Consider the following 19,986-nt stretch of genomic DNA (forward strand, 5'->3'; position numbering starts at 1 on the left):
TTGGCACTATTTTTCAATTTTTAGAAATGGCGGTTTATACTTATGTGAAGCAGAATGAACAACAGGATGAAGGGGACAAAGAAGAAGCCATCTTTGATGAACAAATGACTTTGGTTGGAGAAGGGAAAAAGAAAGAGAAAAAGGAAAAGAGGACTCTAAGATCTGGAAAAATAACCCAAAAAGAGAAGAATAAGGTGAAAAAGGAAACAACAGAAAGGGGGAAAACAGAATAAGAGGGAGGTGGAGAGACAAGGGGTTAAAGAGGACAAGGAGAAGAAGAAGCAAGGGAGAAAGGAAGGGATGAGAAGCCCTAATGGTGGGGAGCAAGATGTTAAGAAGCAAAAGTTTTTTAGAGATAATGGATAAACTTTATTGATAAAGGGATTCTAGAAAGGTACATAAGACTGTATTTTTATATTTGTATTTAGAAATAACCATAGAAAATTGGAAATAATATGTAATTTAAAATATGATAAAATATTTAACACATAAACTAGTGAAATTTTTGTTAAGAAAAAGGAGTACTGCAATGAAATATGATTTAAGATTGTGATGGGGGGTAATAATTTTTGGAAAACATAACTGTTCCCACAAAGGCATGATACTTAATTGAAATGGATAAAATGTTTAAGATATAAATGATTGTTAATATTAATGATCAGACTATGGTATATTAGCGAATTTTTTGTGAAATGAGAGATTTGAAGTAGAAGAAGGAGGAACATCGTAATGAAATAATGAGCTATAATATGTGATGTGGGGGGAATAACTATGGAAAATAGGGCTCCCATAAAAGTATGTGATTTAATTGAAAAGTAATGTGTTAAACGTTCAAGATATAAATGAATCTCAATACTAATGAATAGATTTGTATCATTTTCAATAACATAGTATAATTTTAGAATGTACCAGACAGAATCCCAATGTAAGTTATGTGTTTTATATTAAGTATTATAAATATAGGGGAGAGAGATAAAGGCATCATACTCCATATAGTGTACAGGAGAAGTTTTTCTTCTTTTTTAAAGAAGAAAAATAAATGGATGGCTGAAAATAGAACAGACAATGAATAATAAATATTATGATCTGAATTGAGAGGAGATAAATAAAATAAAATTGAGAAAATTTAAAAGAGAGAAGTTATATAGAAAATTGAAAATGTTAATAAGATATGAAATGGTATATAAAAGGAATATGAATTTGAATTTGTGTCTGTACCAAGAGTTATAACCCGGGACTAACCAACTTTCAGAAAAGAGATTTTTTATGCTTTTATGTTTTGTGTTTTTGTGTATTTATGTATTGTATGTCTTGAAGAATTAATAAAACTTGTTTTAAAAAAAATAAAAAGAAAGAAAGATATGGTTCAATGGACTAGGTAATTGGAATCCATCTAGAGCTGACAGATGTTCTCGTACACCTCTCATCTCGTTTTGCACATTTTAATTTGCATTCCTAAAGTGTCATTTATGGTTGTGTTTTGATAAGTTGAGTAGTGTTTTCTTTTTGTATGAAGACAGATGCAAAGTATGAATTATGCAGTTCTGCTTTCTTTCTATTGTCTGTTACTTCTTTGCCATCTTCTCCCATTACTGGATCTATTGTTTGATTTTTTTCCCTTGCTTTTACATTATATTAAAATGCTGAGATTCTAACGTGATTGAAAATAGGTAATCAGGAAATGGTTAAAAATGAACAATTTACAGGATTTATTGATAATATACACAATGGAAATAAAAGTGTCTTTTTTTTTTCTAGTCATGAAAATATTTAACTTAAATGGCAAGTAATATCCAGTTGGTTCTTGGTTTAGCCAATATACAGTGAGAAAGATGCAAATGTCACTGATCTTCCTCCTTCTCAGTTATAATAAAACCCAATGCAGAATGTCATTAATCTTCAGAAACAGATCTGGGAGGAAGAGGGCATAAACAAATGCAAAGTCAGATAAATCAATTAATATTGGCTTCTTACCACTGCCACCATTTCCAGTACAGTATCATAATTATTTCATAAAATTCAAAATCTCTTAGAAAATTTTACTGGATGAGAAGAAGATTGTGAAGACAATTTCTGTAATAATCTTTCTGAAATAATTTTATTTGCCTGGAACCTTTAACATTTTCAAGTATAGAAAACCTATGGTCATCTAGATGTTGCTAGAGGAAAATTACACTTAGTATTCCATATTTGATCATACTGTTTTGAAAAGATAGGAACTGAATGGAATAACACAAGAGTCACATCCTGTTGTGTAGATACGGACCAAATTGGAATCTAAATCCATCTCCCATCATCACTTCTGCGAAGAACTATTATTTAATTCTTGGTGTATCCTCCATTAATTGGTTTCTGGCTTCATCAGTTTACCATTTCTACCTCAGGTGACTCCTCTGACATATTGCCAGTCTTAAACAAGGCTGCTGTTTGGGTCTAGTTTACAATGCCTACATGAAAATAAATAGGGCAAAGTGATAAAAACAGATGTGTTTGTATTGGCTTGTCCCTAATTACCCATCTTTGAAATATTATTAATGTTGCATTTTCCAACAAAAATTTGCAAGATAAACTTTTAAGTACTATAGGTAGTATATATACTGTTGGTATGCATGTAGAAATTTAAAAAAAAAATCAATTGCTTTCTAGGACCACCAGGTGGAGCCAGATAACTTTGAAATTAGGATTTGAACATTCAGAAAAATGATCATTGGTGTGCTACAGTTAATCTGTTAAATGAACAGTGTTTTTGTGTTGAAAGCATGATCTTGATTATTACAAAAGATTATTACGTGGAATAATCCACTATATAACACTTCTCTAACTAGCTAATATGTTAACCTTTGTATTTTTAAATATTTCCCCACCGAAGCTTCTTAATGTACCCAGAATTGAAGTGATCCTCACATCTTTCTTATTTTCTAGCTATTTTTGGTATACTTTCACCCTGAACAGAATCACATCCCAATTTCTGCAACAAGCAGTCCTTAGCAGAGTTTCTAGAGTGTAACAATATACATGCAACCCATTAGCTGTTAGCTCTATGGATCATTTTCTCCATTTAATGGGATCCAGTGGGGTGGATGTTGGAGCAGCTGGCTTTGATCTCCAGGCAGCCATGAAGTTCACTAGATGGCCTTGAGTAGTCTTACTCAGACTAAGCTATTCTGTAGAAATATTTTGAGGATCGCAAAGTATAAAATCTTACAGATTTTTTTTCCTTTACAAATCATGGGATGAGCCCCAATGCTTTTATATAAATATAAAATATGAGTACGGCTTTAAAATTAGAGGATGACCAGAGGAACAGATCTGTGCTGTGTTGGTGACCCTACTCTGATAGCTGGAATGCAAATAATCTGCAAGCTCTATCAATTAAAATCAAGGGACACATTTAAAAAATGGGATAATTAAACATAAAGACCAGAAAAATCAAAACAGGTTCAGCAACCAGGCACAAAACTCAGAATGAAGATATTGTAGTAATCAATAGCTTCTGCATTTTCAACAGTAAAACAACCAGCAGCCAATAATACACCAATCAAAATTTAGCAGGGTAGCAATAGACTTCAGAAAAGACATTCAGATAGTAAGACAGCTCTATGACTACAGAGATCAGAATCATACAGGAGATCGTTCTCCCTGTGCACCAATGAAAGCTATAGTTGGGCTTTAAAGAAGCAGGATAGAAATGGTACTTTGGAGAAGACTACTATGAATATCCAAGAAAATTAATATACGGACTATAAAAGAAGTTAAATCCAAATTATCATATTTTGGACAAATATCCAACATTCTTGAACAGCCCATAATGATGGGAAAGATGAAACAAAACGTAAGAGAACACCAGCAGCAAGATGAATGTGAAGAGATGGATCATTGGAAAACTGGAAGGGTCAGATTGACCACAGATCATCCTGGAAAACTATGAAAATGGTAGGAAAACATGGGAGACTTACAAATGAAAAATAATGTCTAGGTATCATATAAAAATATTTGACGAAGGTAGATTATTGGCCAATAAAAAAATTCAATTCACAAAACCCATGTAACATTCTTCTTAAATTATAACCTACGTAGTTTCAAAGATTTATTTGATAAATGCTTAAATTGAATTATTATTATGTTTATTCATCAAACATGAAACTCAGTCAACTAACCATTTAAAAATGTATCACAAATATGATTGACTGGCTCTGATGGTTGATACGGGTTGCTGCCAGCATCCTAGGTATCAACCAAGTATCTTCTTAAAATGTACGTTGGTCTGAGTAGCGCAGTCTTTTGCTGCTCCGCTGGTGCTACAACAGGAAGCTGCAACTTATTGATGTATTTTGCAAAATTCTTGGACAGGGTATCAAGTGCCCCAATGACAATGGGTATCACCGTTACATGATTCATCCATAATTGTGTAGTTTTGATGGACAGGTTGAAATATTTCGTGATTTTTTTTCCAGTTCTTCGACTCTGGCGTCTCCTGGTACAGTGATATTAATAATGTGGTAACTTCTGTCTTGTTAAAAAAAACCAACAGGTTAATATATTCATGATTCTGAGCAGAATACAGCACAAAGCTAAGCATATTTATCATGAGTTCAACAGTGCTTAATTTTAGATGCTGACATTAGGTCGGTTCTAGTACTGAGGGCGTGCTCAGGGTTCTGTCATTTATGGAGACAGTTTTGATGGGCTTTAAATGGCAGGCTTTCTCACACATTGGCCATATTGTGGAATATCAGTCCCCTTGAAGTTAGGTTGACACAGTGATGGAAAAATTATAAAATTACACAAAATTATTAAATAAATCTGAAAATACTTCTCCTACACTTTCTGCTCCCACCTTTGCAGTCTTTCCCCCATTTTCCTCTTCTGTCCCTATGGTCTCCAGTTGCACTTGTACATTGGACCAGTCCCAGATTACTGCATAACCCAACATAGCCATGTTTTCATCCTAATGTAGCCTTTTAATTTATCACCAGGAGAATAATGAAAATGTCATCAAAGGAGCAGGAAGTGAGAAACCATAGTTATTCCTTTCTAATCCTCAGCGGCTTTGCTTTATAACAGAAAAATATATTTTCCTTTGTTTAAATATCTCATCTATTCAAAATGACAGCTCCTTTATATTTCCTGCCTGAAAAAAATACATTTCTATTGTCCAGAGTCCCTTTTTCTTGGAAAGTTGGCACCCAATGACAATTGAATAAAGTTTGGCAATTTCTCCTCAGTGCGTGTTCCTTTCTTCGCCAAGAATACACAACAGCATTTTTTCCCAACTTTCTGAAAAACTTCAAGGCCTGGTTGTTTTATCAGGCTTGAGATTCCAGGGAATAAGCGAATTAGTGAGGTTGTGCCATTATTATTCACCTATTATTTATTCTTTGTAACTGCATTTTTTACAGTTTAATGTTTTTAACAGTTGTTATCTGTATATTATTTAACTTTGTTGTACATCATCCAAAGTAATTTGCTTTGTGAAATGGATGAGTGTATAAATTTGAAAAATAATTTTTAAAAATTGACCAATCAAATAGCTGAACTTCTGCATAGAGATTGAAAATTGTGATGTGGGATTTGGCTGGGCTGGACAATAATTTAAATAAACATGAAACCAGGTAATCTTTGCAAAATCAAATCAGATACCTGTACAATTAGAACACATGCTAATTATATTGGTATCTGATACAATTAATTAGGTTCCTTGGCAAAATTATTCAGATACCTTCATACTCAGATAAAATTAATCAGATACCTTAACAAAATCACGTAAGATACCCGTACAATTAGCACAGCTGCCCTCCAGGGCTGTGTGCTCTCTCCAGAAGAGAAGGGAAGGGAAGGGAGAGGAAGGGAAGGGAAGTTGCCTCCTGAAAAAGCACACTTGGGACATACATCAGGAATGGGGAACCTGTTGCTTTTCAGGTACTTCATCATCCCTTCTTACCTTTGGCCATGCTGAGGTTCCATGAGAATTGTAGCTCTCTAAGGTCTGAAAGGCCACAGATGTCGCCAGTGTAGCAACCCATGAACTTATCACTATGCAATTAGATGAGTATACTGTAATGCTCTCTGTATAAGCCTGACTCTGGAAAAGATCTTAAGCTATCTTTGGGACAAAAGATGTCAGTAGGTAATATTCCTATTCAAATTGACTGTTTTGTTACTAGTAGTGCTGCTTTTGAACATAAAGTCCTATCTGGCTTGGTTCCAGGATTTCCGCTTGAAATCCACTTCAATCTCTCCAGCCCATCTAGGAGTATAGGAAAAATACCACTTAGGGTCCAGTGCCTGCAAGAAAACTAAACGAGGAAGACATGAAGGCAACACTCCCTGAGTTTGGGAATGTATACTTAACCCCCAAAGGTACTCCTGGCAGTCTCCCTATTGATTTACAACGACTATTATTTAACTAGACATTTGGAGAATGATTTTTGAATTTGAGTTTTGACTGGGTTGCCAAATTCAGCACTTTATGTTTTTTTGCTTGTATAATGTTTCTAATTAAATTATTGTGAACCAATCAATCAATAAGGTGCTTATTGAATAAATGAACTGTTGGTTTCCCAAGAAACGTTAAAGCAGTGGTTAGGAAAAATACATGGGTCCTCACAAGAGGTATCACTAATCATGCAAATTACATTTTTATAACTCAATTATGCAAATCACACAATCACATAATTGTTATAATTAACATACATAATGATGGATGTTAATGAGGGAATCATGGCAAAGAGGTATGTGACTGGAACAAGGTACTTGCAAATGCAGATTGTGATGTGCTCAGAAAAGAAAAATGGCTTCAAAATAAGAAACATTCATAGATGTCCAATAGAATTATTGCCATAATGACCCTATCACTGCTTCTATTGGACATCTATGAATGTTTCTTATTTTGGAGCCATTTTTCTATTCTGAGCACATCACAATCTGCAGTTGCAAGTACCTTGTTCCAGTCACATACCTCTTGCAAAATATATTATTCTGGATTGTCTAATCTGAATTTTTACTAATCATGGTGGTAGTTGATTAAACCTGAGCTGCTTACAAGCATCAAGTTTCTATCCTGAAATGATAACATTTCAATAACTGCTTGGAATATAAAGGGATAAAATATTTATAAAACATGAATCAAAGCATTATATTAACATTTCTAAATATAATTAAATGAACTTTATAATTCATTTAAATATAATGCAGCTTGCAGTATTGTTTTTTGAAACACTTTAGTATTATTGTATTTAATAATTTTAGGAAGAAGTGGACAGGTTAAGAACAAGATCTGCCATACCTTAATTTATTCACCATGTAAAGCTAATTGCAACAGAAACTAATGAAAATTTCAGTAGCAGTCAAATTATTGCATATATTGAGTACTATAACAATCCAACCAGAGGTGGTATTCAGCAGGTTCTGACCAGTACTGGAGAACCGGTAGCGCAAAAAAATAGTAAGAGAACACCTGTCTGATCTTGATGAAAACAAATCACTGGGGCCTGATGGATTACATCCCAGAGTTTTAAAGGAGTTGGCAGAGGTCATCTCAGAACTACTGCACCATATCTTTCAAAAATCCTGGAGCACCAGGGAACTACCAGAGGACTGGAAAAGAGCTGATGTGATTCCCATCTTCAAAAAAGGAAAAGAAAAACAGACCCAGGAAACTACAGACCAGCCTAACATCAATACCCGGGAAGATACTGGAAAAGATAATAAAAAAACAGATCTGCCAACATCTAGAAACAAGTAAAGTAATAACTAGCAGTCAGCACGGGTTTGTTAAAAATAGATCATGCCAAACCAATCTTATTTCATTCTTCAACACAGTGATAAATTAGTAGACCAGCAAAATACTGTGGACATAATATATTTAGATTTCAGCAAGGCATTCGACAAAGTAGACCACAACCTACTTCTTAGTAAGCTAGAAAAATGTGGAATAGATAGCACTACCACTATATGGACTCGCAACTGGCTGGCAAACCATACTCAACAAGTAGTCCTTAATGGGTCTAAGTCTACATAAAGGGAAGTAAGCAGTGGGGTGCCACAAGTTCCGTCTTAGGCCCAGTACTCTTCAATATCTTCATTAACGACTTAGATGAGGGAATAGAAGGGGAACTTACCAAATTTGCAGATGATACTAAGCTGGCAGGAATAGCTAACACCCTAGAAGATAGTCTCAAGGTCCAGATGGATCTTGACAGACTAGAACACTGGGCCATATCTAACAAATTGAAATTCAATGTAGAGAAAAGTAAAGTCCTACACTTCGGCAAGAAAAACCAAAAGTATACGTATAGACTGGGTGAAACCAGGGTCAATAGCAGAGGGATCTTAGTGGACAACCAGCTAAATATGAGCCAGCAGTGTGCAGCAGCAGCCAAAAAAGCTAATGCAATCCTAAATTGTATTAACAGAGGGATACAATCAAGATCAAGGGAAGTACTAATACCACTCTATAAAGCCTTAGTAAGACCACACCTAGAGTACTGCATCCAGTTTTGTTCACCACATTATAAAAAAGATGTTGAGACTCTAGAAAAAGTACAGAGAAGAGCAACCAGGATGATTAGGGGACTGGAGGCTAAAACATACAATGAATGGGCTTATATTAAGACTCATGCTGAAAAATCAGGCTGGGGTTTATTTTCAGAAAAACACAGATGAGATTATGAGGAATAGAAGTTTAAACTTAGCAGGAAGATCTGGTAGGGCACCATTGGGTGAACAAAGTATTTTTCACATTGGACCATCGTCTATCAAGCTGTACCTCTGTACCCTGACTCTTTTACCAACATTTCGGTCAAGTGGACTTTGTTTTATTTCTTTGCCATATAACATAATTTATGTACTGGGTGTTTTTTAAATAATGTATTTTGCTTTTGTTTCTTTGTTTTCAGTCCAGAATCACATTGTATGTATTGGGTGGTATTACAACAAGCATGTCATAAAAATAAAGTAAATATCAGCAATTATTTCCCAAACCACAAATCTTGTCACAGCTCTGATGAACATTCCTGAAATATATTGCCCTGCAATGTTTGGCAATGTAGAAGTAAATTGGCAAACTGTTGCGGCAATCACTTGTTTATTTCTGATTATCTATTTTTTTCTTAGCAACAGAAATTTTGGGCTCAATTGTGGTCAAACATCAAGGACTATATTGCTTGTCTTCTACTGAAGAAAATAAATCAGTTATACAAATTGTAGCAGTTAGGACAGCAATTCAAGACATTCCCAGTAAAATTATAGTTTAGTTTCTGACCACAAAATCAAATGGTTTGTTATTATAGACTGTAATATAATAGGTAAGTAGAGACTTCCAACACTTTATGTGAAAAGTAAAGGTGCTGGCATGATTGAAGAAATACCAAGCATGATTACGCTTCTTGGTATTTCCTCAAAGAAGCTACACAGCAGCCACATGATTTCAGGAAAATATGTCTGTCTTTGAGATATAATGCCATGATTATCGTTGCCAGTTCCTCTTTAGTTAAATCTGATTCTTTTTCTGAATATTGGGATACTGGACAAGCCCAAAAGACAAATGCAGTATCATATGCAGGCTCACAGATTCAGAATGCATTATCACGCATCTCAAAAACATCTTTTTTGCTTCCTGTCCAGAGAGCTGCATACCCTAATAATGAGCTTATTTAAAATAAAAAAAAGAAAAGTTAGTTCCTTAATGTCACAAATAACCCCTAAGGTGCAATAATGTCATCTAAATCATGATTTAGAGTAGGCATGGCACAGAGGGAAAATCATGCTTGGAGTTTTCAAACAAGCCTACATTTGTTTTAAATGCATACAGACATTACAGACAATAAAAGAAATGTAAGATGAAAAACAAGCACTGTCTTTCTCATTACTTTTACCATACAACATAAAGGACAAATGGCGCAAACAAGAATATGAGGTCACTCAGATCTCAAATCAAATATTCAAAATCATGCAAAGACATCAAGGCATGTTATAGCTAAATATACTTATCCTTGCTCAACCACTTTCATTATAAAATCTGTATGCATTTAAAAAGCATGAGCAACATTCAAATGGATGAAATGGTGTGTTTTGAAAAACAAAAGTAGTTCTAGTGTGTGGTTCAAAGTTCTTCCTTTCCAAGGTGATAATCCTCTGTAGCTGCAATGCAGCTGCAATGATCAATGAATTGACATCATACAAAACTACTTAGCATAAAACAGTTTGCAAACCACCGTTTCCCAGACTTACACAAAGAGGTATTAATTTAGTCAAACGACAAATCTCTAGAAGGATAAAGTGTATGGCTGTCAGGAAAAAGACAGTTTGTATACACGTTTTATAGTTGACAGTGGTCTTACATAATCTTTAAATTCTGCTTAGGAAGATATTAAGGATTTTAAAAAAATATTCCTGAGAAAATATAAGAGCTCTGATGCATAAAGGCCTTAAAATATTCTTTGGATATAATTCTGATTTTAATAAATGAAATGGAGCTTTAATATTAAAGCTTACACAAATGTCATATATTATTCAGATATAGGCATAAGGACATCAACAGTATTTATTTAAAATACTTTCATCATGGAAACCTAATTTATGAGAATAGTATTTTCCCAAGAAAAATAACATCAGAATACTCTGAATACTAATACAAAAAAAGCTCAGCACATCCAAACCAGTCTTTAGGTCTGTAAGTCTTAAGTTGTTTATTTAGTGAACACTGCTATCCATTTTTAGATCAGATTTGTTCTTGTCATTCTTCACTGAATAGATGAAATAGGTTAAGGTATCTTTTTCATTCACTGGAATAGTCCGAAAATGACATCCAATTATCTGGAGAGGGGGAAAAAAAGTATTTGTCTATATATTGAAAAAAAAATTGGACCTCAGAAGTAAGTCAAGTAATAACAATTTATTAAAATTTTAAGGAGTTCATGCAAGAATGGAAGCATTAAGATACCAGCCATCTTGAAAAGTACATTAAAAATAATAACATAATTATTATGCTTTGATTAAGGAACAATAAAAACTAATATGCCCATTAGACCATCATGTATCTTAAATGATATGGTGCAATATACTAAAGACTAACCTATCAAAGTAATGTAAAAATAAGTTTAGTAAATTATCAAATACGGACATTCATATTTTAGAACATTTGAGAATCCAACTACTCATAAATGCCTTTTTTTTAGTTTGTTAAAACTTTTCTTAGTTTAATATAGTTAAGGATCTAATAATAATTTTTTGTATCATGCCTTTATTATGTTCTATTCTTTTACAGTAATTATAAAAAACACATTCTGAAATAACAAGGGTCCATATGGAGACAATTATGCATCATCACCTTGATAAGGTGACCAAATTTTCAATTTAGACATATAGGACAAGTTTTTGGTAAACACAATGAAGAACTTGAGAAGTTTCCTAAAATTTCAAAATAACCTCAAGAAACACAAAAAGTAAGCTGGATTCAATCAAATGTTCTTGATCAGTAGCCCCCAACCTTTTGGGCATCAGGTTCTCTTGAGAGAGCTTTTTCTGCGGACCGGTGGGTGTGTGGTTTCATGTGTTGCCTGCATCCTGCAAATAGGGCTTCGCTTGTTTGCACAGACCAGTTTCTGGCATGCATGGACCGGTGCTGGTCCATGGACAGGGAGTTGTGGACTTCTATTCTTGATGAAAATCAGAAGTACTGTTTCACGTTATATCTGTGCACTTGAATACTACAATTTATCAGCTTCCTTTAAGAGGCGCAGTAGCTTAATAACATTGGAGATGATCTCCGCCCCAGTGGTTTGAGTCCTAGCACTGCATGTTGGGATGAGCTCCTGTCACTCGCCTCAACTTCTGTCCCCCGAACAGTTTGAAAGCATGTTTTATGCAAATAGATAAAATGGGAATGGGGGAATGAGCTGATGCTCCATGCAGGCAGTCAGATTCCTAACCTCTGAACCTTCCCAGTTGTTGCGCCAATTGGCAAGGCAGCTCTGGAAAGGAGAGGGCCTTGGATGATACTGCAAGAACAACTTGTCCTTCTTTCTGTATGAAGCCAGTTTGCCCTCTAGTGAGGTGCCATGGAAAGTTTCTGAGCATTTCCTACAACAGAGATGGTACCTTGGCAGCCAAACTACTACTCTGCAATAGCATTGTGGTCTCCTGGCTAATATAACAACACCTTATGCTAACAATAATAACAACAACAATATTAAGTAGAAATAGTTTCCTTCGTAATAGCCCTGGTTAAATTTGGTGATATAATCTTTTCTATATTATAATCTATTTCTAGAATATATACATATATACATACATATATATATACATATACATATATATATCTTTGGTTATTCGGGTTTTCTCCCGCGTAAAATTGGAAGTATCTAGGCAACGTTTCGATGAAGTCTCATTCATCATCTTCAGGCTTGTGTCTTCGGCTCTGTTTCTTACTCTGAGAAGCACAGAGTCAAAGACACAAGCCTGAAGATGATGAATGAGACTTCATCAAACGCTGCTCAGATACTTCCAATTTTACGCAGGAGAAAACCCGACAACAAAGATCCACATACAAATACCGCGAGAACCTCAGAAAACACACACACACACACACACACACACACACACACACACACACACATATATATATATATATATATATATATATATATATATAAACATACATACATACATACATACATACATACATATATATTCAATTTACATAGCTACCCATTCTCCCTTATGATCTTCTATGTGGATAAAAGCATAACATATTTTAAAAACTCAAACAAATCAGCAATGTACACATAATATAAGCAAGCTGGACCAATTCTGTTTCATTTCTTCTTAATTCAGTTTTAAAACATCTGAGAATGGATATGCAATTCAATACTCTCCAAATGTAGGTGACCAATACCTGCAGCTTTTTTTTCCAAATCTTTTTTCTGATAATATCCAAGCCTACATTTGCTTTTCCATTGTTTTTACAATTGAGAAAATTTTGGTGGGTCGCAGAGAAATCTCACCCCCAGAGCACCCCTCCCCAAAGCAATTAATCCAGGCTGCGCAGAAACACCAGGCTGCGCAGCCCACATGGCTCATGCGGGAACCCTCTCCGCTCACTCACTCCTTACTGGGCAAACTTGCCTGCTAAATTGCTATTTTTCCTTTTTCCAACCATCATCTGTTCTGCTATGCCGGGAGATTTAGATTAGCTAGGAAGCAGGAAATAGTTGGATTTCTTGCTTTCTAGCTAGTCTTTAGATCTTCGGCTCTGCTTTTAAGCACAGCTGAACCTCCCTTAGGACTGAAGATTGTATTATTCAGTGTAGACTCACGGCAGGCAAATTTGAGAGACTGAGCTAGCCGATGGCAGATAGATAGATCACTGAATGAATTTGTGATTCTGTGAGCAACTCAATCTGCCTGCCTGCTTTGCCTGAATTTGGGCAAAAGTTGCTCTTTTTTATATATAAAAAAATCAATATTTACATACATGATGAGTTGTGAGTTAATTTTGAGAGTTTGCTTGCTAGCAAATTTTGAGTTTGTTTGCAAGCGAAATTTATGTGACAGACTGAGCTAGCCAATGGCAGATAGATGGATCTCTGAATGAATCTGTGATTCTGTGAGCAACTCAATCTGCCTGCCTGCTTTGCCTGATTTTGGGTAAAAGTTGCTCTTTTTTATAAAAAATTCAATATTTATATAAATATTTATAATATTTACATACAAGCTATGCCCAGCCAGTCACATGACCACCAAGCCACACCCACAAATTAGGCCATGCCCACAGAGCCAGTTCGTGGCCCTGGGATTTAAAATTATGAGTTTGGTGGTCCCTGAGGTCCAAAAGATTGGCGACCCCTGTATTATAGCACATTTAATTTTTTGTACTCCAAAGAAAAAATAAAGTCCCACTTACTTCAACAAGTTGTGCTTTATTAAGTCCAGGTCTGGTCTGTAATTTGAAGTGCCTTTTGTATCTTCTTAGTGTATTTACTTGTAGCTGAAACAGATCAACCTGGAAAGGAAGAAACATGGTTCTTTAATTTGACAGTTATTGTCAGCCTATTTTATCTTGCAAATATTGTGTGAAATTTTGAACAATATTGTCTTCATTCTGTAATGTGTAACAGGATGGTGCCACAAGAGCTCTGGTTAAGGATGACACACGTTTTACACCAATGAAGGGACCCAACTTCAGTCTCCAGAGACTGTTTTAAAATATCTCAAGTTAGAGGCACTGGGGGGTAGTGCCACAAATCCACAACACTTCTATTAGAATAGGCTACAAAATAATGAAATTCATGTGGTAAAGTTAACTATCTCATCCTAGTAATGAGCTTAAAGTACAGCAAAACATCTATGCTGACCAAAACCTAAAATACAAAACTCTTTTAACAACCATTCTTTATTTATGATATAAACTAAGATGAATAAATGACATTCCAGATGTTATTGAAATACAGCTCTATACATTTCAAAGTCATAATTAATTTTTACTGTCATTTATATATTTTTTTTTACCTAAAATCATTCATTCTTCGAAGTAAGCCTAATATTTGGAGTTGATATAGACCAGGGGTGTCAAACTCAAGGCCCATGAGCTGGATCCGGCCTGCGATGTAGTTGGATCCAGCCTGCGGAGCCATCCTGGTCTACCAGTGTCACTTTAGCCTGGTCTACCCAATGCAGAAAAAAAAACGTTCAGGGCAGCGAAGCTTCAGCTTGGTCTACCAGGTGCAAAGAGGAAAGCCAGCAAAGCTTTGGCCTGGTCTACCTGGCGCAAAGAGGAAAGATCAGGCCAATGTAGCTCCGGCCCAGTCTACCCAATTAGGCCAGTGTGGCTTTGGCCCGGTCTACTCAATGAGAAGAGGAAACAAGCCAGCAGTTTGGGGAGTGGCGTCAAGCTGGCCATGCCCACCTAATCGGCCGCACTCACCCAGCCATACTCCCCAGGCCCCCTGAGATCAAACACAACCCTGATGCAACCCTCAGTGAAATTGAGTTTGACACCCCTGATATAGACTGTCTGAAATCACAATTGGGCAAAAATTGGGATGAATATAAATCTAATAAAACATAAGTAACATTTAGCACTAAATGAGATGCAGCAAATATCTAAGCCACCGAGTTTTTGAATAAAGTACTACTTTTGTATCACATATGAATTATGAAGAGGATAATTCTAAGGAAAAAATATAAACCTACCTCTGGAGTATCGATGTCTTGCACTGGTGAATCACCATCATCATCACTGCCTTTTCTCTTTCTTCTGTTTCTGACACTCTGAATTAAGTTTTTGTGGAAATCACAAATATAAAGATGTCTTGCCTGAAAGTTTAAAGAGATAGTTTAACATGTATCTCTGTAACATTTTCTGTAGTCATAGTTCACATGCAAATGATTTTATTAATATATAGTAAGCAGGGCAATCATATTAATCACTAACCCATCTGATTTCACTAGCTGATGTAAGATTAAAGTTGGTACTTTAGTTACTGCAGTACTGTACATCATGACTTAGCAAATGTTTTAACCCTAACATAATCCTACTAGCTAAGTAAACTGTAAAAAAATGTATATAAAAATGTGTTCATATATATATAAAATGTATAGACAAGAACACAACAATTATATATATAAAAAGAAATGTTCACAAACAGTTCGGCACTTTTACTTTCCTTCTAATATGTTTTAAAATATTAAATTGCAAAAGTAAAATTTCTGACTGTATTCTATGCAAAATAGATACTTTGGATTGAAAATTAAGTAACAAAGAAAGCTGTAAAGTGGTAATTGCCACTTTAAGAAAAAATGAACGGGTCATTTAATGATGCATACACAATATTAGAATTATTTCTACCACATAAATAATTTGTTTCAGGAAAAAATACCCACTTCAGTAAAGAACTAAAAACTTTAGCAATAGATGCAACAAAGTATATTTTATTGGCACTCACAACTATAAGGACCAATAGGATATTTACTAAAAGAATATTGAAAAGCCTCAAAGCCCACAAGGTTACAGGTTATATATTCTCTGAAATAAAATAAAGGAGAAAGGATTTATAGGACTTAAATGATAACATGATTTTATACCAGGAATATAGAATCTGATAACATGGGTTGACCTCACAAGACCTTGACTCTTTTAAGTTTTGCTCATCTAAGGAAGCTCCCACCTCTCTACTGATGTTAGCTGATATTACGGATATTAGCAGCTTATAAAATAGACAGTGTCCTTTAATGTTTGATTTCCTTCCTACCATAGAAAAGACAATAAGTTGGTTTTTGCTTCTGTTATCTACTTCCGTTCAACAGTCATCAGACAATTCCAGTTTGCCTCCTTTCATATACACTTCAGGATCATATGTACAGATAGAATATGATTCATCTCCCACATTCCTCAATTTTCTTTTCCCTCCTTTGGTGGATGCAGTGGATGGAGACCAGAATGACAATAGACAGACTATGCTGGAGTTGACAGTTGACATCAGGAATTACAAACCATACAACAAGCTCCACAATAAGACAGTCTATACATTACCCATAGATATATAAACGTTTTATCAGAAAGAAGAAAAATCCAATAAACAAATCTACATTATCCACTAGGTATTATATGACATTAATTTATGTTCTAGGACCTGGACTTATTTCTTCCAGGTTGTGTTAATTGTGGATCAACACAATGTTAATTTGCATATGGGTATGCTGATTAATCTAAAGAAACATGAAAAATGCACTAATTTACATACTGCACTTCCAATATGGTATGAGAGCCCTCACAAAGTACTACACATCAAAGTATTACACATCTAACTATATTTATTTGCTTTACAGAACCTAATAGTGCTTCCTGTCAAGAAAGTATCTAGCAGTGTACAATGAAGTAACAATTCTAAATCCATTTGCTAAGGACAGAGTAGCTCACCGAATTCTAATAAAAATAAATGTTCCAGTTGTGCTATTAATCCACCAAGGATCCCACTGGAAGAGTTCATTATCTTTGTTTTGGTTTAGGATAAGTAGCATGCTTGGCAAGCAGTAAGATCACACACACACACCCTCTTTCCCCTCCAAAAATGTGACTCTTCATGCGCTGCCAAGATTTAACAACACTACTTAATTCTTTAATGCAGATAACGAGACATATCCCAGACTTGTTCTTTCCGGTGAAACGCTTCTATATTAGGGAGGTAGAACCTGACAGACGTTTACTGTCCGGATTACGTGCCTCGAGTTGAGGAATGTCTCGCACTAAAGGGATTTTTTTTCTCATTCTTTTGTTTTGCAATGTGTGCAGAAGCCACGAATATATTTGGGGGCATTTTGTATTTTAACTAGAAAGGTTTTCTAAGAGCTTGATGGCTGCCAAGAGGAAGACGACAGAGTGGCAAAATGGGACGTGCAACGCTGCAGCACGAGGCGGAGCAGTCAAGTACTGTCCTCCTCTCCAGGGGGAAACAAATCCAGTGCTTCATGGAAACCCATATGCACACCGACGATCTGCACACGAACAGCGATAAACGATATTTGCAATTTCTTGCCTAGAGGCCGTTCACACGACTTTATGCTAAATTCCGCCACCACGTTCAAGGGAAAAAGAATGAGACGAAGACAGACAAAAGCATCAAAAGAGCAACAAGAGAAGCTACTTCCAACCACTCACAAAGGCCAGCAGCCGAGGCTGCTCGGCTTTTGCAGCGTCAGCCCACAGCCAACTAAACAGAAAGGAGCCAACAAAACCAAACAAAAAGCTCTGTAACAGCTAACCCTTCAAAGATCTGCAAGGAAGAAGCGAAAAATCAGATAAATCGCTACCGTCAGGTCTTAAGCCTTCTCCATGCAAATAACTATTTAATACAGACTCCTAATGCAGACGAAAAAACATAGGTCGCCACAAAAAGCTGGAGCGGGCTGTAAGAAAGGGGCAAATTTCCCTCCTTCAATAAAGCTGTTTTTCCAGAAAGCCAGCCAAACCGCGCTAAAATGAAAGGAACTAGAACCGAAGACAACCAGACCACAGAACCTTTGGCTTATCCGGAAAAGCACTTGTCCCATTCATACTCCGGAGTCGGTTCGCTTTTGTCTTCCTCACCGTAACCACCGTTGCTGAGGATAATATGGGGCTGGCGATGGCGGCTTTTAAAAAGGGTCAAGGGCTAATCCCACGTCAACCAAAGCCAGGAGCTCCCGCCAGACTGAAGACACTTACACTTTTGTCCAGCTCGATCTTCACCTTCTTCTGCGAGATGCTCTTCTGGATCCGCTTGCTGAAGCTAGCGTTGCCCGCAGCTCGGTTGCACCGCTCGCCCTCCTCCCGTAAGCAGCATAACTGCCCAGCACCAGGTCCTGCAGTCCCAAGGGGACCGGCTGAGCCCGCGGCTGTCGCGGCAGCAGCCGACGAAGTCGCTCCCAGCCCGGCCGTCGGCTGCGGAAGGGGTGGCGGGGGCGGCAGGACTTCCACCGCGGCAGTGGCGTTAGCTACAACGGCCGGGACGGCGGCGGCTTCTCCCCCGCCGCGGGTCACTTCTTCGGGGCCAAAGCCGTTCATTGCCCGCCTGCTTAAGCCGCGCGGGCTTGCTCCGGTAGGACTAAGCCTTCCCTGAAGTAAAGTAACTCAACTGGGCGGCGTTCCTGCTACTGCAGCTTCGCCCCCCGCTCCACCTTCTTCCAGACACCGCCTCCGTCTCCTTTTGTCAGGAGGGGATGATCGGAGGAAGGCCACTCGGCCTCTCGCAGTCCTCTCGCAATGCCAAGGGGCAAGGGCTTCCCTGCGATGTGGGAAAGACAAAGTCTTGACACGCCCCGAGTCCTGAAGACGAGAGTAGTACAAAATGCCCGCTCCTCTTGCTCCCAAGGCTGACACTGAGGGAAGAGCGAGAAACGCCACTCTCCCGCCTCCTCTGCCTCTGTAAAAAGCAAAAGCCCAGCCTTTCCCCTGAAGCCGCCGCGCCTCCAGAATCTCGCCTCCCCGAAGTAATTGAAATTCCGTCTCCTTCCCTTAGTAAAGCTACGGACAGGTCAACTCCGTTTGCTCCTTTTCCGCACTCTTTTCAACCTGCTGTAGACTTTTCGGTTGTTTCCAAATTGCAATAGCAACAACCTGCCCCAGTGCTGTTTTTTCTCCTCCGCCTTTCCTCACCTTCCGGGCCTTCTCGGGAAAAGTAGTTTTTCCCCGTCTCGCCTTCCATTAAAGGAGCAAGAGAACGGACTACAAGTCCCAAAATGCATCTCTGGTGTTAAGCAGGACTGTATTTACAAAGCGATGGAACGCGGCGGCTTAGCGGGTGTTCGCTTGGGCGCGCGTGCGCAAGCCATTTTACTGGCTGTGGCGAGCAGCCTTCGGAAAGGCGGCGAATGAGGGGCCTTCCTTCTTTCCTGTCGTCTTACAAGGCGGAAGCACGGAAAACAAGATCCCCTTCGACTTACTACACTGGAATGGCTATGGAAAGGTCTTACGCTGCAGTACACGCATGACCACGTACTATGTCTATCTAACTGACGTTTGTTAGTTAGAGGACACCTGGGCTAGAAGAGGCGGCGCTTCGTGCAGCCGTTGATGTTTGAAATCTGTACTGACGGTTGAGGAGGGGGGGAAATAGAGCCGTCGCCTTGCTGCAGTCTGTCTCCTTGGAAGCAATAAAGCGCGGCGCTTGCAGTTGGTTTTCTCCATGACTGAGCAAGATCTCCAACTTGCTGCGTTTTCTAGAAGCGCCTTGAAAAGCGTGGCTCTTGCAGCTTGGTATAGACTTCGCTCAAGGCGGTTTTGTGCGAACCGTTTCTCAGTTCAAGAGGAGGTAGTCTTGTAGAAAATACTTTAGCAATAGTCGAATTTAGTAAAGTATTTCCTCCCTACAGGCAAAATACAAATCATCTGAATAAGAAAATAACGGCTGTTAGTCAACTAAATAATTTTCAAGGCAGCTCATAAATTTTAACTTTTATTAGCACTAATTTTAATATAGTGCAGTACATACTTTGTAAAATTATTTTCAA

General features: G+C 37.3%; 1 protein-coding gene across 1 annotated transcript; it reads right to left on the reverse strand.

The window, feature by feature from the left end:
* Window positions 1–9,068: 9,068 nt before the first annotated feature.
* Window positions 9,069–19,529, reverse strand: SAP30 (Sin3A associated protein 30). Its single transcript, XM_026678890.2, has 4 exons — window positions 18,203–19,529; window positions 15,193–15,315; window positions 13,904–14,002; window positions 9,069–10,815 (listed from the first exon to the last, which is right to left on the reverse strand). Exons 1-4 carry the CDS (start codon window positions 18,539–18,541, stop codon window positions 10,693–10,695), a joined length of 684 nt encoding a protein of 227 aa, XP_026534675.1. The 5' UTR covers window positions 18,542–19,529; the 3' UTR covers window positions 9,069–10,692.
* Between the last annotated feature and the right edge of the window lie 457 nt (window positions 19,530–19,986).

Source organism: Notechis scutatus, chromosome 4 (assembly GCF_049901735.1).
Source record: "Notechis scutatus isolate UNSWTSFEM ecotype Mainland chromosome 4, rNotScu1.2, whole genome shotgun sequence".
Lineage (NCBI taxonomy): Eukaryota > Metazoa > Chordata > Lepidosauria > Squamata > Elapidae > Notechis > Notechis scutatus.

Excerpts from the sequence above, each read along its gene's own strand:
- SAP30 (XM_026678890.2), bottom strand. The coding sequence starts at position 18,541 with ATGAACGGCTTTGGCCCCGAAGAAGTGACCCGCGGCGGGGGAGAAGCC. Across the intron at positions 15,316-18,202 it reads AGATCGAGCTGGACAAAAGT|GCAAGACATCTTTATATTTG; the intron begins GTAAGTGTCTTC and ends TTAAACTTTCAG. Across the intron at positions 10,816-13,903 it reads ATAAAGCACAACTTGTTGAA|ATAATTGGATGTCATTTTCG; the intron begins GTAAGTGGGACT and ends CCCCCTCTCCAG.